Source organism: Maniola hyperantus, chromosome 16 (genome assembly GCF_902806685.2).
Source record: "Maniola hyperantus chromosome 16, iAphHyp1.2, whole genome shotgun sequence".
In the NCBI taxonomy this organism is placed as follows: domain Eukaryota; kingdom Metazoa; phylum Arthropoda; class Insecta; order Lepidoptera; family Nymphalidae; genus Maniola; species Maniola hyperantus.
The window spans coordinates 1,879,002-1,895,596 of record NC_048551.1 but is presented as its reverse complement, the minus strand read 5'-3'; the positions used below and the strand labels follow the sequence as shown (position 1 = coordinate 1,895,596).

At 36.1% G+C, this 16,595-nt stretch overlaps 2 protein-coding genes across 2 annotated transcripts; one reads left to right on the top strand and one right to left on the bottom strand.

Annotated features, from left to right (window-relative positions):
• The first annotated feature begins 1,938 nt into the window (after positions 1-1,938).
• On the top strand, positions 1,939-8,387 carry LOC117989737 (uncharacterized). Its single transcript, XM_069503930.1, has 3 exons — positions 1,939-5,047; positions 5,474-7,379; positions 8,228-8,387. Exons 1-3 carry the CDS (start codon positions 1,939-1,941, stop codon positions 8,385-8,387), a joined length of 5,175 nt encoding a protein of 1,724 aa, XP_069360031.1.
• Positions 8,388-9,812: 1,425 nt separating this feature from the next.
• On the bottom strand, positions 9,813-16,441 carry LOC117989470 (mitochondrial 2-oxodicarboxylate carrier). Its single transcript, XM_034976840.2, has 4 exons — positions 15,976-16,441; positions 14,270-14,542; positions 12,663-12,844; positions 9,813-10,277 (listed from the first exon to the last, which is right to left on the bottom strand). Exons 1-4 carry the CDS (start codon positions 16,315-16,317, stop codon positions 10,145-10,147), a joined length of 930 nt encoding a protein of 309 aa, XP_034832731.1. The 5' UTR covers positions 16,318-16,441; the 3' UTR covers positions 9,813-10,144.
• Positions 16,442-16,595: the final 154 nt, after the last annotated feature.

Genomic DNA, 16,595 nt, shown 5'->3' with positions numbered 1-16,595 from the left:
TGCTAAAAGAAAGAGGGTTGTCAAATAAGTTGTGAATGTTGTTATGCACTGACCTAAATCAGACATGTCTCGACAAGTCTCGACACGTATAGAGCGGCAAAGACCATTAGACCTTAATAGGTTATTTTCATGTCTTGTTTTCTCGTAGCTATGTGATTTGTTCTGAATATGATTATTCTTAAGCGTGAATGACCTACCTACCTACACATGAAAATTATTTTTCCTACTATTGAGTTTTGATACCTACCTACAGGTGATGAATAATTCTACTTATAACTAACACTTTAAACTCTAATACCTACTTTAAATAAGCAAAGTTATGTTGCATTTCACTGATGATTTTAACGTTTTCTTAGACAGTTTTAATATAAATACCTACAATACATTGTAGTGAATAGTGACAAATGTTCAATGTTTAATTTAATAAAGGATAGGTACCTACCTAATGTGAAGAATAAAGGAGGATGCTGTGCGTATAGTCCTATAATAGAATAAAGGAAACCGAAAATTAAGAATAACCTCATTCTCTGTTAAAGTCTAATTGTAAAGATGCGACGGTATTACCAATGTTCTGAATTATTATATTCACAATAAAGTGACACTGTTATTGCAGTTTAGTGGAATAATTATTATAATTATGTTGATCCATGTGGGACTAAATCAATTAAAATAAAAGTTTGAGCTCGCATGAACTTTCTGACAAATTAAGATTATTGTAATATCATATTCAACTGAGACTTAAAGATGAGTCAATTTCAAAAGTGTTTAGGGTTCCGCACCTAGTAAGAAAGAAAACCAATTCTAAAGGTTATCGTTTCTTGTATAACAGTTATAAATGTGAAAAAACCCTTCGTCTCGGTGCGCAAGGAATTGTTTTTTTTTCACAAATTTTATGAATGAAACAGTGAAGTGATATGGACATTAACAATAAACGATAGGTACCTAGAGCAGTCACCTGCGATAGTACACTGACCTTTGCCGGTGCATTCACACTGGACTTGCTAGAACGGTTAAATAGTTACACACATACCTACCCGACTTGAGATTGCTATGATCATACAATTTTGATACGAAGGGGTCAATCATTGAATGCTTATGCTGAATGGTCACACAGTGTGTGTGCCCACGCATACCTAGTAACTGAGATGATTAAATACTAAAATTGAGACCCGGTTTAGCAATGCGAACCTTAGGCATGAAATAAAAGCCAGTAGAATGTACAGAGATTTAAGAATATTTGTAGAAGTTTATTGAATAGAGGTATAATGCTACTCTATTTTACTACATTCTATATCTTGTTGCAAGGGTAGGCATAACCCTTCTAGCATGTTAGTGGAATTGTGTACACATCTGTGGGCAGATGACTGACAATTATTGATAAGATCGTTGTCACACTATGACGACAGGGCCGGACTATGAAATTGATTTATGATAAAGTCGGTTACTTACTTTATCCGCGATACTAATAACCAATTAATTTCATTCTACAACAACAACGGTACAAAATTATTTCGTTATAACTAGTCGTTGAAATTTATTTGATAAATTATTTGATGAATATATGAGATTTATAGAACAAGGGTTACCATGAATATTCAAACCATAGGACATTGATGTAACACAACAACTAAATAGAAGTTTTAAATGAACTTTAAAGTGAAATAAATGAAAGATGGACGATCATTTGAAAAATAGATCTACGATACTGACACAGATAAATAAAATTAGTTAGATTAAAGAAAATTTTTTGTTTTGGCCAATCCGCTTCCTTTCTTTTTCTCTCGCTTTTCTCCTAAGCGGTGCTATTTCATTTATAGAGAGACGAGCCACGAAGTTCCCGGTCACAACGAAGACATCAACTAAAATTCTAAAAACCTTAAACAACTAACCCGTTTTAAGGAAACTTTTATCTACTAATATTTCGAACATACCGACAAGATGGATCAAAGTCTCTTGGCGATATTGCACTCAATGAAAACAAAATTACAAAATTTATCAACCAACGCATCTCAAATAATAGAAACTCTTGATGATCCAACCACTCAATCTCCAACGGTTATACAAGAAGCAGAAATTATTTCTTCGAAATTACAAACTTTGTTAAATAGATTGAGCTCCGAATTGACCAACTACTTTCGATTAAGCAACGATCCTGCGCCTGATGACATATCCGAGATATCTACAGTACAATTAGAAGCCGAAGATATATTGTGTGAACTTAAAGTCAAAATTAAAGAAAAGATTAAAGTAATTGAACGAGAAAATCAAGTCAACAGGGATACGAATCCGAATCTAAACAGCCGGCTACCGAAACTGAGTTTACCGGAATTCGACGGCGATATCCTGCAATGGTCAACATTTTGGGATCAATTCAGCTCAAATATTGACAAACGAAACTTAACCGATGTCGACAAGCTATTGTATTTAAAAGCTTCATTGAAAGGTGAAGCGAAGAAGATCGTGGAAGGCTTAGAGACAACAAACAAGAATTACAGTATAGCACTAGTGACATTAAAAAATCGATATGGAAAGGAAAACCACATAATTGATGCACACTACTCAGCGCTGTATCGTGTCAAGGCTTCCACCGCAATGAATGTCACGGAGGTGAGACAAACACTGAACGAGATCGAACGACATCTTAGGGTGCTTAAATCGCTGGGCGAGGACATAAACCACAACCATCTACGTTTCCTAATCATGGAAAAATTCCCGCAAGAAATCATTTACGAAATGAAAATGAAAATAAACACCGAGTCCATCGAGGAGATAAGGAAATGCCTCGAAGTCATTATCACGGCTAGGGAAGACGCAGAGAGAGTTATCCAAGGAAAATCTGAAGACAATTACACTACCCAATCTCTACACGCGAATGCATCCGGCGACAATAATATGAAATTAAAATCCAAAAGGCCAACAAGTAAAGAAATGTCCACAAAGAAACAAGATAAAAATCGGGGACTATTTCAAGGTCGTCAGAGAAGTTTTAGGAAACAATTCAAAAGAAAATGGGAAGAGCCAGTAGGAAACCAAGAAAGGCAACACGAAAAGAAAAGAAAACTTCACTGCATCTTCTGTCAGGAGAACCATTTTAACGATCAATGCAAAGCCTTTACAACGTTACGAGAAAGGAAAAATAAATTAATTAACCGATGCTACGCATGTCTTCGCATAGGACACACCGTAAAGACATGTGTGAGAAAACCAAAATGCGCACACTGCAACGAGATTGGATCACATAATCGGGCACTTTGTCCTAGAACTTTATCGAAGGAGATAGAACCGACTAACACTCTAATGCAGCTAAACGCCAAAGGTACTACTATACTTCAAACAGCAGTTGTGAACGCGAAATCTGAAAAGGAAGGACACGTGGAGACAAAATGCCGTATTCTATTAGACTCAGGAAGTCAGCGCACATATATAACACGAGAAGTCGCGAAACAATTGAATCTTCCAATTGAAGAAGAAAGCAGACTTTCTATATTTACCTTTGGGTCGAAAACACCTCAAATCATAGATAGTCCCATAGTAAAAATTAAACTCTTAACCAGAACCAATGAAACACTATTACTTTACGCTAACGTCGTTCCTTACATATCGCAATGCGTACCATATCCCGATACGGAATTAGGACATTGGGAAAATAAGACTGTTCTAGCCGATGACGGATCATTATCATCTAGGATTGACATCCTGATTGGAAACGATTATTACCATAATGTTATGAAAACCGGAAAGCTTAAAATTAGAGAAAACTTATACCTGGTAAATTCTAAACTTGGGTGGATACTATCTGGTGAGACAAATTTAAAACCAGTAGACGAATTATCTGTAATTACTTACTTTCTGTCTTGCGGAGAAACGAAACTGAATAAACCAGATTTACCTCTAAACAACGTTGACATAAAATCATTATGGGATCTAGAATCAATAGGAATTACCGACTCACCTAAGATCAGTGCCGATGAAGAAGCAGTTAAAACCTTCAATGAAAGTACCGAAGTTATCGATAATAGGTATACCGTATCTTGGCCATGGACAGAATATCCTCCATCTCTATCAACCAATTTCGGGCTATCATTCGGTCGATTAGTTTCATTACTAAAGCGCCTCGATTCAAACACATTATTGGAATATGATAACATCTTAAAGGAACAAATTAGCAAAGGCGTAATAGAATTAGTATCGAAACACACCAACCAGGAAAAACACCCTGTTCATTATTTGCCGCATCATTGTGTTCGCCAGAAGGAGAAACCTATTAGAATTGTATACGACGCTTCAGCTAAAACAAAGGATAGCAACAGTCTGAACGAATGCTTATATTGTGGCCCAATGATGTTAGAAGATTTGACTGGATTATTGGTAAAATTTAGATATCATCAAATCGCATTATCAGCTGACGTAGAAAAGGCTTTTTTACAAATTGCACTTCATGAGAGAGACCGAGATGTGACTCGATTCTTGTGGATCAAAGATCTTAACAAACCACCAACCGAAGATAACATTATTTACATGAGATTCTGTCGCGTGCCATTCGGAATTATCAGCAGTCCGTTTCTGTTGAATGCCACGATAAAGCTCCATCTGTCAAACGATGACAAACCGAAGGTTAGAGACCTAGCCAACGATATATATGTAGATAACCTAGTCACTGGTAGTTCATCCGTTGCGGAAGCTTTAGAATTGTATAACGACTCCAGAGAAGCATTTAAACAAATGTCTATGAACTTAAGGGAGTGGAGTTCTAATTCTTACGAATTTACGGAACAAATCCCAGACTCGTCAAAGGAAATCCGTGTTAAGATATTAGGACTTGATTGGGATTTAAAGGAAGATCTACTTCAATTGAGATACAAGATCGACTCTAATGCGAACAATAAACGGGAAGTATTGAGAGTGATCGCTTCAATCTACGACCCTTGCGGATTTGTTGCACCACATATTCTACCTGCTAAATTATTTCTGCAAGAGCTTTGGAAAACCAAAATTAAATGGGACACCACCTTTTCAAAACAGATGAAGGAAGAGTGGTCGACAATACGTGAACAACTAGACAAGATTAAAGAAATATCAATACCCAGATGTTATATGGCGAATGCTCAAAATAACGATGTTCAATTGCATTGCTTTACCGACGCGTCTCTCAAAGCTTATGCAGCTACTGTATATATAGTGAATGAGAACAAGATCAGTTTCGTCATTGGAAAATCTAGACTTGTACCTATAAAGGATCAGGATAATTTGAAAATTCCTCGATTAGAATTACTCGGAGTATTAATTGGAAGTCGTCTTATAAAATTTATTCGGAACTTTCTTCCTGCAAAAGTAACACATCAATTTCTTTGGACCGATAGCCAAATTGTAATCGGATGGTGCAAGTCTTCTAAACTTTTACCACCATTCGTAGCAAGGAGAATCCAAGAAATTAAACGAAATAAAGAATTGATCATAAGATATGTTCCCTCAGAACTAAATCCAGCAGATGTAGCAACAAAACCTTACAGCACTTGTGAAGATAAAGTGAAATGGTTAGCTGGACCTCAATATTTGTTACAAGCATGCGACACATGGCCACAAAAGACAACAAATACCAATTCCTTGTTGTCGCGGGAGGATCTTCCGAATGAAAGTGAAGATGAGGAAGTTGAAATGGATGAAACAATTTCTGCAAATTGCAATAAAAGATTAGATGAAATTAATAACCAATGTAAAATAAACGAAAAGGAAAAGGAACAACTACAAGAAACCTATTTAGAAGAAATAAAGAAACTACAAGAAGAATATTTCAAGGATGAAGTGAACGGGAAAGATACAAACTTAAGTCGAAATTTAGGATTATTTCGTGATATTGACGGCATATTAAGATGCAAAGGAAGGATGAGAAATACGAATTGGTCGTTCGATAAAAGATATCCTATCTTACTGCCTAAGGACTCTCAATTGACTAACAGAATAATTATGGAAACACATAATAAAAATTACCACGTGGGTGTTAACCACACATTGAGCATCATACGCGAAACGTATTGGATTCTACAAGGTAAACGACAAGTACAGAAATTGTTGAAAAAATGTCCAACATGCGTTAAGCACGGTGGAGGACCATACAAACTACCACCTACACCCGCACTACCACCTGAGAGAGTTAACTATAGCTCTCCCTTCACGTTCACGGGAATTGATTATTTGGGACCAGTTTTAGTAAACAATGGAAACGGTTTAGAGAAAAGATGGATTTGTTTGTTTACTTGTCTAGCGATAAGAGCCATACATTTGGAAGTCGTTCAAGATCTATCAGCGGAGGAAGGCCTTCGAGCCCTGAGAAGAATGATAGCCACTAGAGGTCTCCCGACACTTATCACCTCAGATAACGCGTTGCAATTTAAATTGATGTCAGAAATCTTAGCAAAACCTTACTGCATAGAGAATAAAATTCGCTGGAGATTTATACCCGCTCTCGCACCATGGTTTGGCGGTTTTTATGAACGATTAATGGGCATTGTGAAACACTGTATGAAGAGAACATTACAAAAACACTGTCTTAAGGATTGCGAACTATCTACAGTAATGAAGGAAATTGAAGCCGTGGTAAATACCCGTCCACTCACCCATATAGATGCCGAGCTGGATCATATATTGAAACCAGCTGATTTCTTGGCTGTAGGAAAATGTATAACAGTAGAGAATACCCGGAAGGAACCTTTAGCAGAAGGAACCGTTACAAAAAGGGAACTAGTTAAAGGTTGGAAAAGAGCTCTTAAAATCCAGGAAGAATTTAGAGAAATGTTTTCTAATCGTTACCTTCTCAGCCTTCGAGAAAGATACCAGCATTCACATAGGGATCCAAGAGTCACTTCGAAATTAGAACCTCAAGAAGGACAAATAGTCCAGATAAAGGGGGAACATCCCAATCGGGAAAGCTGGCGAGTTGGGAAAATAACAAAACTTATGAAGGGGAAGGATGGATTTAGCAGAACAGCGAAAGTAAAAGTAGATAATAGCGAATATATTAGATCCATTTCACACTTATATCCACTGGAAATGGACGAACAAGAAGCTCACGCTCTAGCTGACAAACCTAGACCAAGTTACAACTATATACCTTCCGAACGCATAACAAGAGAAGTGCACGAAGAAACCACTGGAGAAACCAGTGAGATACGTAGTGGTGAAATCGATGCACCTGAAAAGGAAAATGATCACACCATACAAGACCATAATGAGACGATGTTAGAGGATCAACTTCTGCCAGAGGAGATTACTAACGAAAACGAAGTAGACCTTTCTTCCGAGGAGCCAAGACCCAAGAGAGAAGCGGCTGTCAGGGCCCTCGAGAAGATTAAGGAATGGACGCAGAATCTTATCGTCTTATTGTAACTTCCGTTGTTGGGGAGTGTCGCGACGAACGTCGCGAAATAGTTAATTGTACAAAATATAAATAGTAATCATCGTAAAATTAAATCATCCAATTATAATATCTAATTACAATAACGAGCAAAACGAGATTAGAAGGAGAGGAATCCAGAGCCGGACGCTTAAAATACTATGGTAAGTTGTCTGTGACTTTACTCTATGGGTCTAATGGTCTATACTTGAAACGCGACGCCGACTGTCTGTGGTCGAAGCCTCGAACCACGGCGCCCACCATTTTGTTAACTGACTGGATCCGAGCACGGCAGCCTCGCCTCACAGCACGCCCACCGTCATCAGTTCGGTGCCTCGCATCCTGTATTATTACTCGTAAGTGGCTAACTATAAGTAACTATATTTGATTGCTATTAATTGTGTGCATAAGGAACGTTTCCATGTAGCCAACGTCGAGAGTCGTAAGGGCCCTTTATTGGCAGGCCTTAGTCGGAATAGTAAATCGTCAGCGTCGGGAGCCATTGGGACCCTTGTTGGCAGGACTTGGCTGGGAGAAAGTAATCCGTCAGTATCGAGAGTCGTAGGGGCCCTCGGGTGGCAGGCCTTAGCGTCGAACCGCTAACTCTCGATACAGATGACGAGACCAGCTAGCTCTCGACGTCAGTGACGACCCCGGCTAACTCTCGGCGTAAGTAGCAAGCAAAGGTGTGGCACTTTGAGCCGGCACGAATAGCCAGTTACCTGACCGAAACGCGGTAGGTCAATGGGACCCAATTATAATCCTAATGGCTGGGCTAATGATGGAACCGTTCCTCCTTTAATTTAGCGCTAGTCAGCACTGGTCTTCCCCGCTTAGCGGCGAGGAAGACAGTAGCCCCGGCAGATTTCGTCTAGGCGAAATCTGCCCGTCCCATATACGTATTACAGAGTGCGAGGCAATGGATTCTGTCCGATGCGACGGGGAGGAAGGCCGCTTCCTCGCCCGTCGCCTCAGTGCCGCGGAGACGGCGCATTAACCTGGTGTCGCACGCGCAAGCAGACTGCGCATCGAGCAAGGGTGAGTGCATAATCAAACATTCACAAACTAGCCTTCGTGACGTCTCTGGTTTCAACCCTCAAACCCGGGCGGCAAGCCGAGTCTAACTAAGCATAAACAGGAGGCGCCACGACAACGAGTCTTTCTATTTGATAACTTTCCATGGCTCATCCGCTCACCAGATTTTCAAATAGCTTGCACACCAGATATGGACATAGAATACTTTTAATTCCAGAAAATAAACGATACCCTACGAGATTTTTGGATAGCAATTTTTTTTTAAATTCATGCGGACAAAGTCGTGGGTATCGTCTAGGTTTTTTTACTTATAGGTACGCTTGGCTGCAATCAGACCTGCTAATAAACTTTTTTTCGGTCGGTGCTGAGAGGTGACGATAAAATCCATGCATACTAATATTATAAATGCGAAAGTGTGTATGTCTGTCTGTCTTCACGGCCCATCCGTTCAACCGATTTTGACAAAATTTGGTACAGAGATAGCTTTCATTCCGGGGAAGGACATAGGTTATCTTTTATCCCGGAAAATCAAAGAGTTCCCATGGGATTTTTAAAACCTATATCCACGCGGGCATCATCTATTAAATAATAAGCGGGATAATTTTGAATGTCAACAAACTATAAATAAAAAATAGTTTCAAACGCACAGTTTACAGTTGTGTTAAGTTTATAATTAGATGTATAAATGCTGTATTTATGATAACATCAGTATTAAACAAAAAAGTAAACCATATAGGTACATTGAATTAGTATGATTGCGTTGATAACATCGTATAAAAATTAATATAAAAAATCTATCATATACCTATTAATTTTGTAAAATGCGTATCTACATATTATTAACAAGTATGTACATATTATTAACATTTAAATATATTTAATTTGAAGAATTCAATATATGGTGTTGTAGTATTAAATTTCTGATTTGACTTACGGTCAGAACACTTATATTATAAGACGAAGACAGATATAATTGTTTTCATTTAAAAACAGAAATCAGGATAAATATCTACATATTAAGTATATCTATTTAGATATATATGTCAGTGAGTAAATTCAGAAATATAAAAAATGCTTATTACAATTGCTTTCCAATATAAAAATATTGCTTCTTATGAATAGATTTCAACAGCTTCAACTAGGAAAATATACGATACTACGATAGTGTACCTACCTACTTACCTATATTTGACATAGATGCGTACGTCTCTCACTATTATATTTTATATTCCTTACTTAAACAAATACACAATTAAAACAAAATGTCTAGTGAGCACATTAAATAAGTTGTTTAATATTCCTGCATTGCTCAAAATAGAAATAATTTTTATTTGTATTTACCTATTTATTTTTCGATTTAGACTTATACATGCACTTACGAAAGTCAGATCGGCATAGTACAGTACAATAATAAAATAAGTGTACAAAATATGGCATAGGATCTAGATAATAGTTAGGTACTACTTAAAAATGGCATAATTCATAAATTAACGATTCTGTTTTTTTATCCAGGTTATATTTTTCTCTAAGAATACCTAACAAATCGACGCGATTAATTTTTGGGCGGATAGCTATAGGTAACTACTATGTCATGCATGATGACCTAATTAATTGCAACATGTGTCTCTTAGTAAAAGTTTATTCCGTATACTTATCTCATTAGACACTACCCTGTACCTACTTAAGGATAATTTCCCTTCGTTATTTAGTAAAATGATTCTAAAGGCTTGGCTTTTCTTCAAATTTGTTTTCTAGAAAGTGGTAGACATAATCATAAACCACCAGCATAATTGCACCACCTGGACCTAATCTAAGCACTTTTGGCAGTAACCCCTTGTAAAGGGCTCGGAATCTGGAAAAAAAAATATCAAAATCAGTAGATTCAGTGGTTGCATAACTAATGTATCTATATTGTATATTTAGCTATATTTCGTAATTCTACCAAATGGTTTTTAAAAATAGATATGACGAAGATCGTTGACTTGGTAGAGACTCAAAATACACATATGGGCAAGTAAACAAAATATCAAGATGTGTTTTGAAAGAAAACCACCTAAGTAAATTATGGAAATTATATCAAAATCTAAACAATTTCCTTATCATAAGTCATAACATATGTATCATAAAGATAGAGATCAAATAAATGTAACAATTGCCTTGCATGAAGATGACGTCAAATAAATACTTAGGTAGGTACTTAATCTCAAAATACAAAAATAATATGCAAAAAATATAATTATCGCATATTAAATATTTGGATATGTATGGATTAAGAATCAGCCAACAATTAATGCGACTAAAATATAATCTATATATCCTTAAAAATTGCCAAAAAGAAAACAAGATTTATAAAATTATCATTTCCAAAGCAAATTGGACGTGGGAAAGTATGTCTGTAGGTAGGTACCTGTTTTGTGTTCTGGCTCAGAGCCACGCTAAATTGATAGTTAGTCACACATATTAAACATTTACATTTTGCAGTATTTGTGTACTAAAGTAAAATATCCCCGGAATAAAATACAAACAGTAGCCAACCTCAAAGGTAAAAATATACCTGGATTACATTGAATTAGTTTAAAATTATATATGTGAACATAAATAGAAGAATATATTAGGAAACGTTTATAATAGATACCTATCACTACGCTAGGCTGACAGCTAGTGTCCTTGAGATATTGTACCTTTTGATTAGGTAACTAGGTGCCGTAGTTACTTATTTTGCTGTCTATTATTTAATAACTTGGGTTCTTGGGAAACTTGGGGTTCCCAAAAAGAAAGCAAATAACAGCAAGCTATTGAGATGTGGATCTACAGGAAAATGCTCAAGATAACCTGGAACAGCTTTACACCGAACACTTAGGTATTGGAAATGATTCAAAAAGACAAAGAACTCATGTCCACTATCATGTAAAGGAACCTCGCTTTCTTTGGACATTTACAAAGCGGAATTCTCATTCCCAAGATTAGTTTTGGAAGGAAGAATTGAAGACAAAAGGGCTCCAGGTCACAAAAGACGCAAATGGTTGGACGATAATATAAGGGGGTAGACAGGGCTTAGTTAGAGAAGCTTTTCGCATGATGACCTACAAACTTCGTTGCGAAGAAGGCACGCGACGATGATGATAATTATTTAATAGCCTTGACAAGTATTTAGCTAAAAGTATAATTTTAACTCAATTGAAGACTTTGAACAAGAAAATTTGCAAAAATTAAGTAATAGGCTCAGTACCTACCAATTTCCTGTACCATTGAGACAATTTTTTGTGCCATCAAAAAATTAAAAAGATGGTGTATTCAGGATGATAAGCATGAAACAATTCTTAGTATGTACCTATACATTGTATGGTATATGAGCAGTAAGACAGTTCATAGTATATTGTAAGATTGAATGACCTATAAATTGTTGCTTACCATCAACATGAGCTGTCTGATCCGTGATCACGTTACTAGAACGACACTAGGTACCTATCTACTACCTACCCTAGTTCTATTCATCTATTTTAATATTTATGGTGAATTCCTGTGATGGATAATGATTTTAATTACTCAAATGCAAATTTTGGCCTATTATTCTCGTTGTATGTTAAGTAAGACTTAAGAGAAACTATTTGTCACCTTGGTTATACGAAATCACCTTCACAATATGATAACTACTTCGGTCCAATGACATTTGAGTACAATGAACTCGAAAAATAAGCTAACACAAGGAAAGACGTTCAAGGTTTCACATAATATTATGTAAGATAGTAGGTACTTCTTATATAGATGGACACAAATATCTTAGAAAAGAGTTTTAGATGAAGAAAGTGACGCCGCAACGTGCAATGATTACATGATAAGTAACAAGCAATTATCTAGATAACCAATTGTGTTCCCTAACTTGGGTAAATTATTACGCAGATGAGATGAACGATTTTTAAAAACTTAAATCGCGTTGAAGTTGCGAGCATTATTTTGATTATAATCACACTTTTAGTGAGTGTGATGTAGACTGAAATGATAAGAATGACATTAATAATAAGAATTTGTATAAGTCCCGCAAATTGCTATTGCGCTGGAACCATGTCTCATTAACAATGAAATGACGTCATTTTGACGTCATTCGTCGTCATTGGAGTTATATTTAACTAAAAATGGTATCATCAGCTCGAAACTTCAGTCTAGTGCTGACGTCACTAAAATGGCGACCACGTGCATTAGCAATTTGCGGGACTTATAATTAAGAGTTTGCACTCACCCTTCTTCCTTATAGACTAATATTATAGCTCCCGTGGTTGAACTGTATTTAATGATACCCGGTGTTGGCTGAGGTCCTTGTATGCGGCTCTTAGCAACATCAAAGGGAATATTTACGCAGGAGCCAAGGACACCCGACATAAAGCCGAGGGTCACTTTTCGACCAAACTCTAAAAGGGGATCCTGTAAGAAAAATAATAATCAAAATATTGTATGCTTCAAATTGAGTAGTGCTCAAAACTATTTTCTATCTTAGATAATTCTTATCAGAACTGGCATATTAGAATAACACTTTCGTTATCGCGCTTTTATAGTTTTTCGTATCTTTACCTACTAAATTCCCGCATAAAACAACAATTCTGTAACGATTTCGTCAGGTTTAGTATATTATATAAGTTCCCGGTATATGTATTGTTTTTACTTTCCTTACTCCTACTTTGTTGCTACCGTATGATTTATTCGTAAGCATCGCATTAAAGAAAATTTATTAAAGTAACATTATGCAAATAGTTGAAGGTTATCACTTATCATTGTCAAACAATGAGTCAGCACTATTACTGTGGCTTCAATAAGATTGGATATCTCTAATATGAACACTTTATATACTAAAATTTTGTGTATTGCAGATTAGCTCACGCTATTAATAGTCTCGTATTCACTTGTGCTTACAATATTCCTCAATTTATAGGATGCATGGCACCGGTTTCCGAATTTTAGTCGACCTAATCAAAATATTTAAAAATGTAATGAGATTCAAATAAGAATAAGAAGGTATGTTAACTGTTACTTGAAAATTATGCTTTGCAAAGAAAACATTTTATACTAGGTATACGAGTAGGTATAATAATGTGTTAATATTTAGGTACCAAAAGTCAATTGATTTTTTTAAATATATTGAATCAAAATATATACATATTTACATATAAATATATAAAATATATACATATATACATATTTACATATTTATATATAAATATATACATATATATCAAAATATATATATATATTTTCAACTTAGATGTCAAATCTAAATCTATAAAAGCAGAAGCTGACTGACTGACTGATCTATCAATGCACAGCTCAAACTACTGGACGCATCGCGCTGTTTGGCATGCAGATAGCCAACTATTATATATCGTAGACATCTGCTATGGAAGGATTTTTGAAAAGGGTAAAATAGGGGTTTGAAATTTGTGTAGTCCATGCAGATGAAGTCGCAAGCATAAGCTAGTACCACAATATGACGGCAAATCAATCCTATTCTTATGAGAATGATTTGCTGTGATTGAAATCATTATAGCGCATTTAGCACAATTGGTTTAATTTTATAGTTTTCATGTGGTTTTTTCTTGTTATGTGTGCAATAAAGTTTTCTATCTATCTATCTATATAATTGTATCCAAATAGTAATGTGCTGATAAGCGCGAGAGCAAAACTTATCGTCGTACCTACCTATCTCTCAAATGATAAAAATTATAACGATAAACAATCGTTTATAAACATTGATTGATATCTAAAGGATTACAATTGGTAGATGTTTCAAGATAATCGAGATATTAGTTTGTACTTATAATCAGTCAGTGGTACTTATAATATCTGTTCACATACCTCATATTCAGGAAAATATCCCTTACAACTGTGGTAAAATCCAAAATAAACCATGTTGAAAATGCCATTCCTGGCTATAGTGGCTGTTAGTCCTTTGTTTAGTCCTCTAAAGCCTAATCCACTTTCGCGGACTATTTGTCGGGTTACAGTCCACGTACTTGGGACTTGAGCTGCCAAAGCTTTATTTGATTGGAGGGTTACCTTGACAACTTCAAAAGGATTAACTAAAATCGCTTCAGTGATACCCGCTCCAAGACCAGCCAGCGCAAATGTCTGCAAATGAAATGCAACAATATTTTATTTCCAAAATTCCTCAGTGCCTGAAGAATGAAAAAAAATCAAAGTCTTCAAACACTACGTTTTGCCAGCGATGACATAAAAAGTTTAAAGTCCCTCAGTGCGTGAACGAGAGAGCTATGCTCGGAATTTCCCTACGTAATCAAATCATCAGAAATGTGGAGATTCGTAGAACCATGAAGAACCATGGTAACTGCACTTGCCAATGCTGCTGGCAGACGACTCACTAGGCGAATAGACAATATCACATGAGTCGCAAGAAGCCGCTAGATTCAGGTGGTGCAATACCGCAGCTTGTGCATTTGCAAGTCCCTACAAGATACCATCCAGCAGTAGACCTTTAAGGTTGATTACGGCCACGATGATGACGAAGAATACTTTAATTTATATGTTTTATTTTTATTTTCTACTACAAGCTATCCCGACTCATTCTCACCTGGTTGTAACTAGTAAGTGATGGTGCAGTCTAAGATAGAAACGGAATAACCTGTGTTGTAACGGAGGTCTGTGACACCTTTTATTAAGCCCACCCTTATCAACTGTACACTATAGCGTACGTCAGCGCACCTGGGCCCCGGGAGGTCGTCAAACACCGACGTTATAACGGTAATTTAGTAAATAATTACATGCAATGTTATTACACAAACTATTAAAGTTTCATTAACTAAGTTGTATCATTGAAGCCAGTATTTTCGCCTGTTATCAGCTTAGGTAAATAAATACCATTGTACGAATAACGGGTTTTACTTAATCACCTTGAATAATTTGGTAGGTACTTTGGTAGGACTTTTCAAAATCTGTTGCTTGTAGATAAATAATACATAACAAATAGATTGTTTATAATATCTTCATAAGTAGGTATGTGAAAGAATTCATTTCTTCTTCATTACAGATAGATCAAATCAGTACCCTTAATATAAATGCGAAAGTGTGTTTGTATGTTGGTTTGTCCTTCAATCACGTCCCAATGATGCAACGGATTGGCGTGATTTTTTGCATGGGTATAGATATAGACCTGGAGAGTGACACTGACTACTTTTTGTCCCAAAAATCAAATAGTTCTCACGGAATTTTTAAAAAACCTAATTCCACGCGGATGAAGTCGCGGCCATCAGCTATTTATCCATAACTTGAACTCTATATTTATTTAGGTTCTTATATTTTTAATTTTTCTTATTCTTAGCATGCACTGCAATACTTCTTTTAATTTACGATTCGCGCGACACTTATTGTGCGTCGATGGTAGCATCTCAGAAACCCTCACGCAAGTGTCAACCAGAACTTTACAAACAGTTTACAAAGTTACAATTCAATCAGATAAACTGAAATGAACGTACGCTTAGAATATGACCAAGCAATCAATATTATAAAAGAGGTTGTTTAGAAATTAAATAATAATGAAATCTCACTAAAGGAGTAGGTGTACTGGAACCGAACAAAAATAACTTTTTGTATTGTTCGAAAGTCAGAAATTTCACTGCACGTTTTGGAGTTTCCGCTAAAATTGGCGGCAGAATTCCTTTCCAGAATGAGGTCAATCCTTCGTATCGGTACATTTTTTTCATACAGTCAATAATTCCATTATAATAGTGAGGATCTGAACTTTTCAATGATGATCTAGTAGCCTGCAATTGTAATCGCGTTTTTACGAGATCCAGAGGATGCATGATGCAGACTTCTATGAATCCCGCACTTCCACCAGCTCCAACTTGCATTGCAGCTTGTTTCAAAAGCTTTTCTATGTCAGGCATTGTGATTGTGTTATAAACAATGCAAATACATATATCAATAAAAATAGTTACACAATAATACTGTTACGGCACTCATTCCGCAATAAGCGCTCGACACATACTGCTACTTGCTAGGTTTATTTTAAAAATACACAAAATTGCGCCTTTAGCTATCTGTCACATTCACATTAGTGATTGAGACATAGAGATTGAGACGTCTTGAGAGTGAGCTTTGCTGTTACCGGTTTTTGAAAAATGCAAGTGCATCACTATTATTTTTATGTGTTAATAGCAACACT

What these genes read in the sequence shown, in the direction of transcription:
- LOC117989737 (XM_069503930.1), top strand. Translation starts at nt 1,939, where the DNA reads ATGGATCAAAGTCTCTTGGCGATATTGCACTCAATGAAAACAAAATTA. An exon ending in GGAAGAGTGGTCGACAATAC is followed by an intron (nt 5,048 to 5,473) that starts GTGAACAACTAG and finishes ATGTTCCCTCAG; the next exon opens with AACTAAATCCAGCAGATGTA. An exon ending in CAGAATCTTATCGTCTTATT is followed by an intron (nt 7,380 to 8,227) that starts GTAACTTCCGTT and finishes TTCCCCGCTTAG; the next exon opens with CGGCGAGGAAGACAGTAGCC.
- LOC117989470 (XM_034976840.2), bottom strand. Translation starts at nt 16,317, where the DNA reads ATGCCTGACATAGAAAAGCTTTTGAAACAAGCTGCAATGCAAGTTGGA. An exon ending in GATATTTTCCTGAATATGAG is followed by an intron (nt 12,845 to 14,269) that starts GTATGTGAACAG and finishes TTTTTCTTACAG; the next exon opens with GATCCCCTTTTAGAGTTTGG. An exon ending in TTAGTCTATAAGGAAGAAGG is followed by an intron (nt 10,278 to 12,662) that starts GTGAGTGCAAAC and finishes TTTTTTTTCCAG; the next exon opens with ATTCCGAGCCCTTTACAAGG.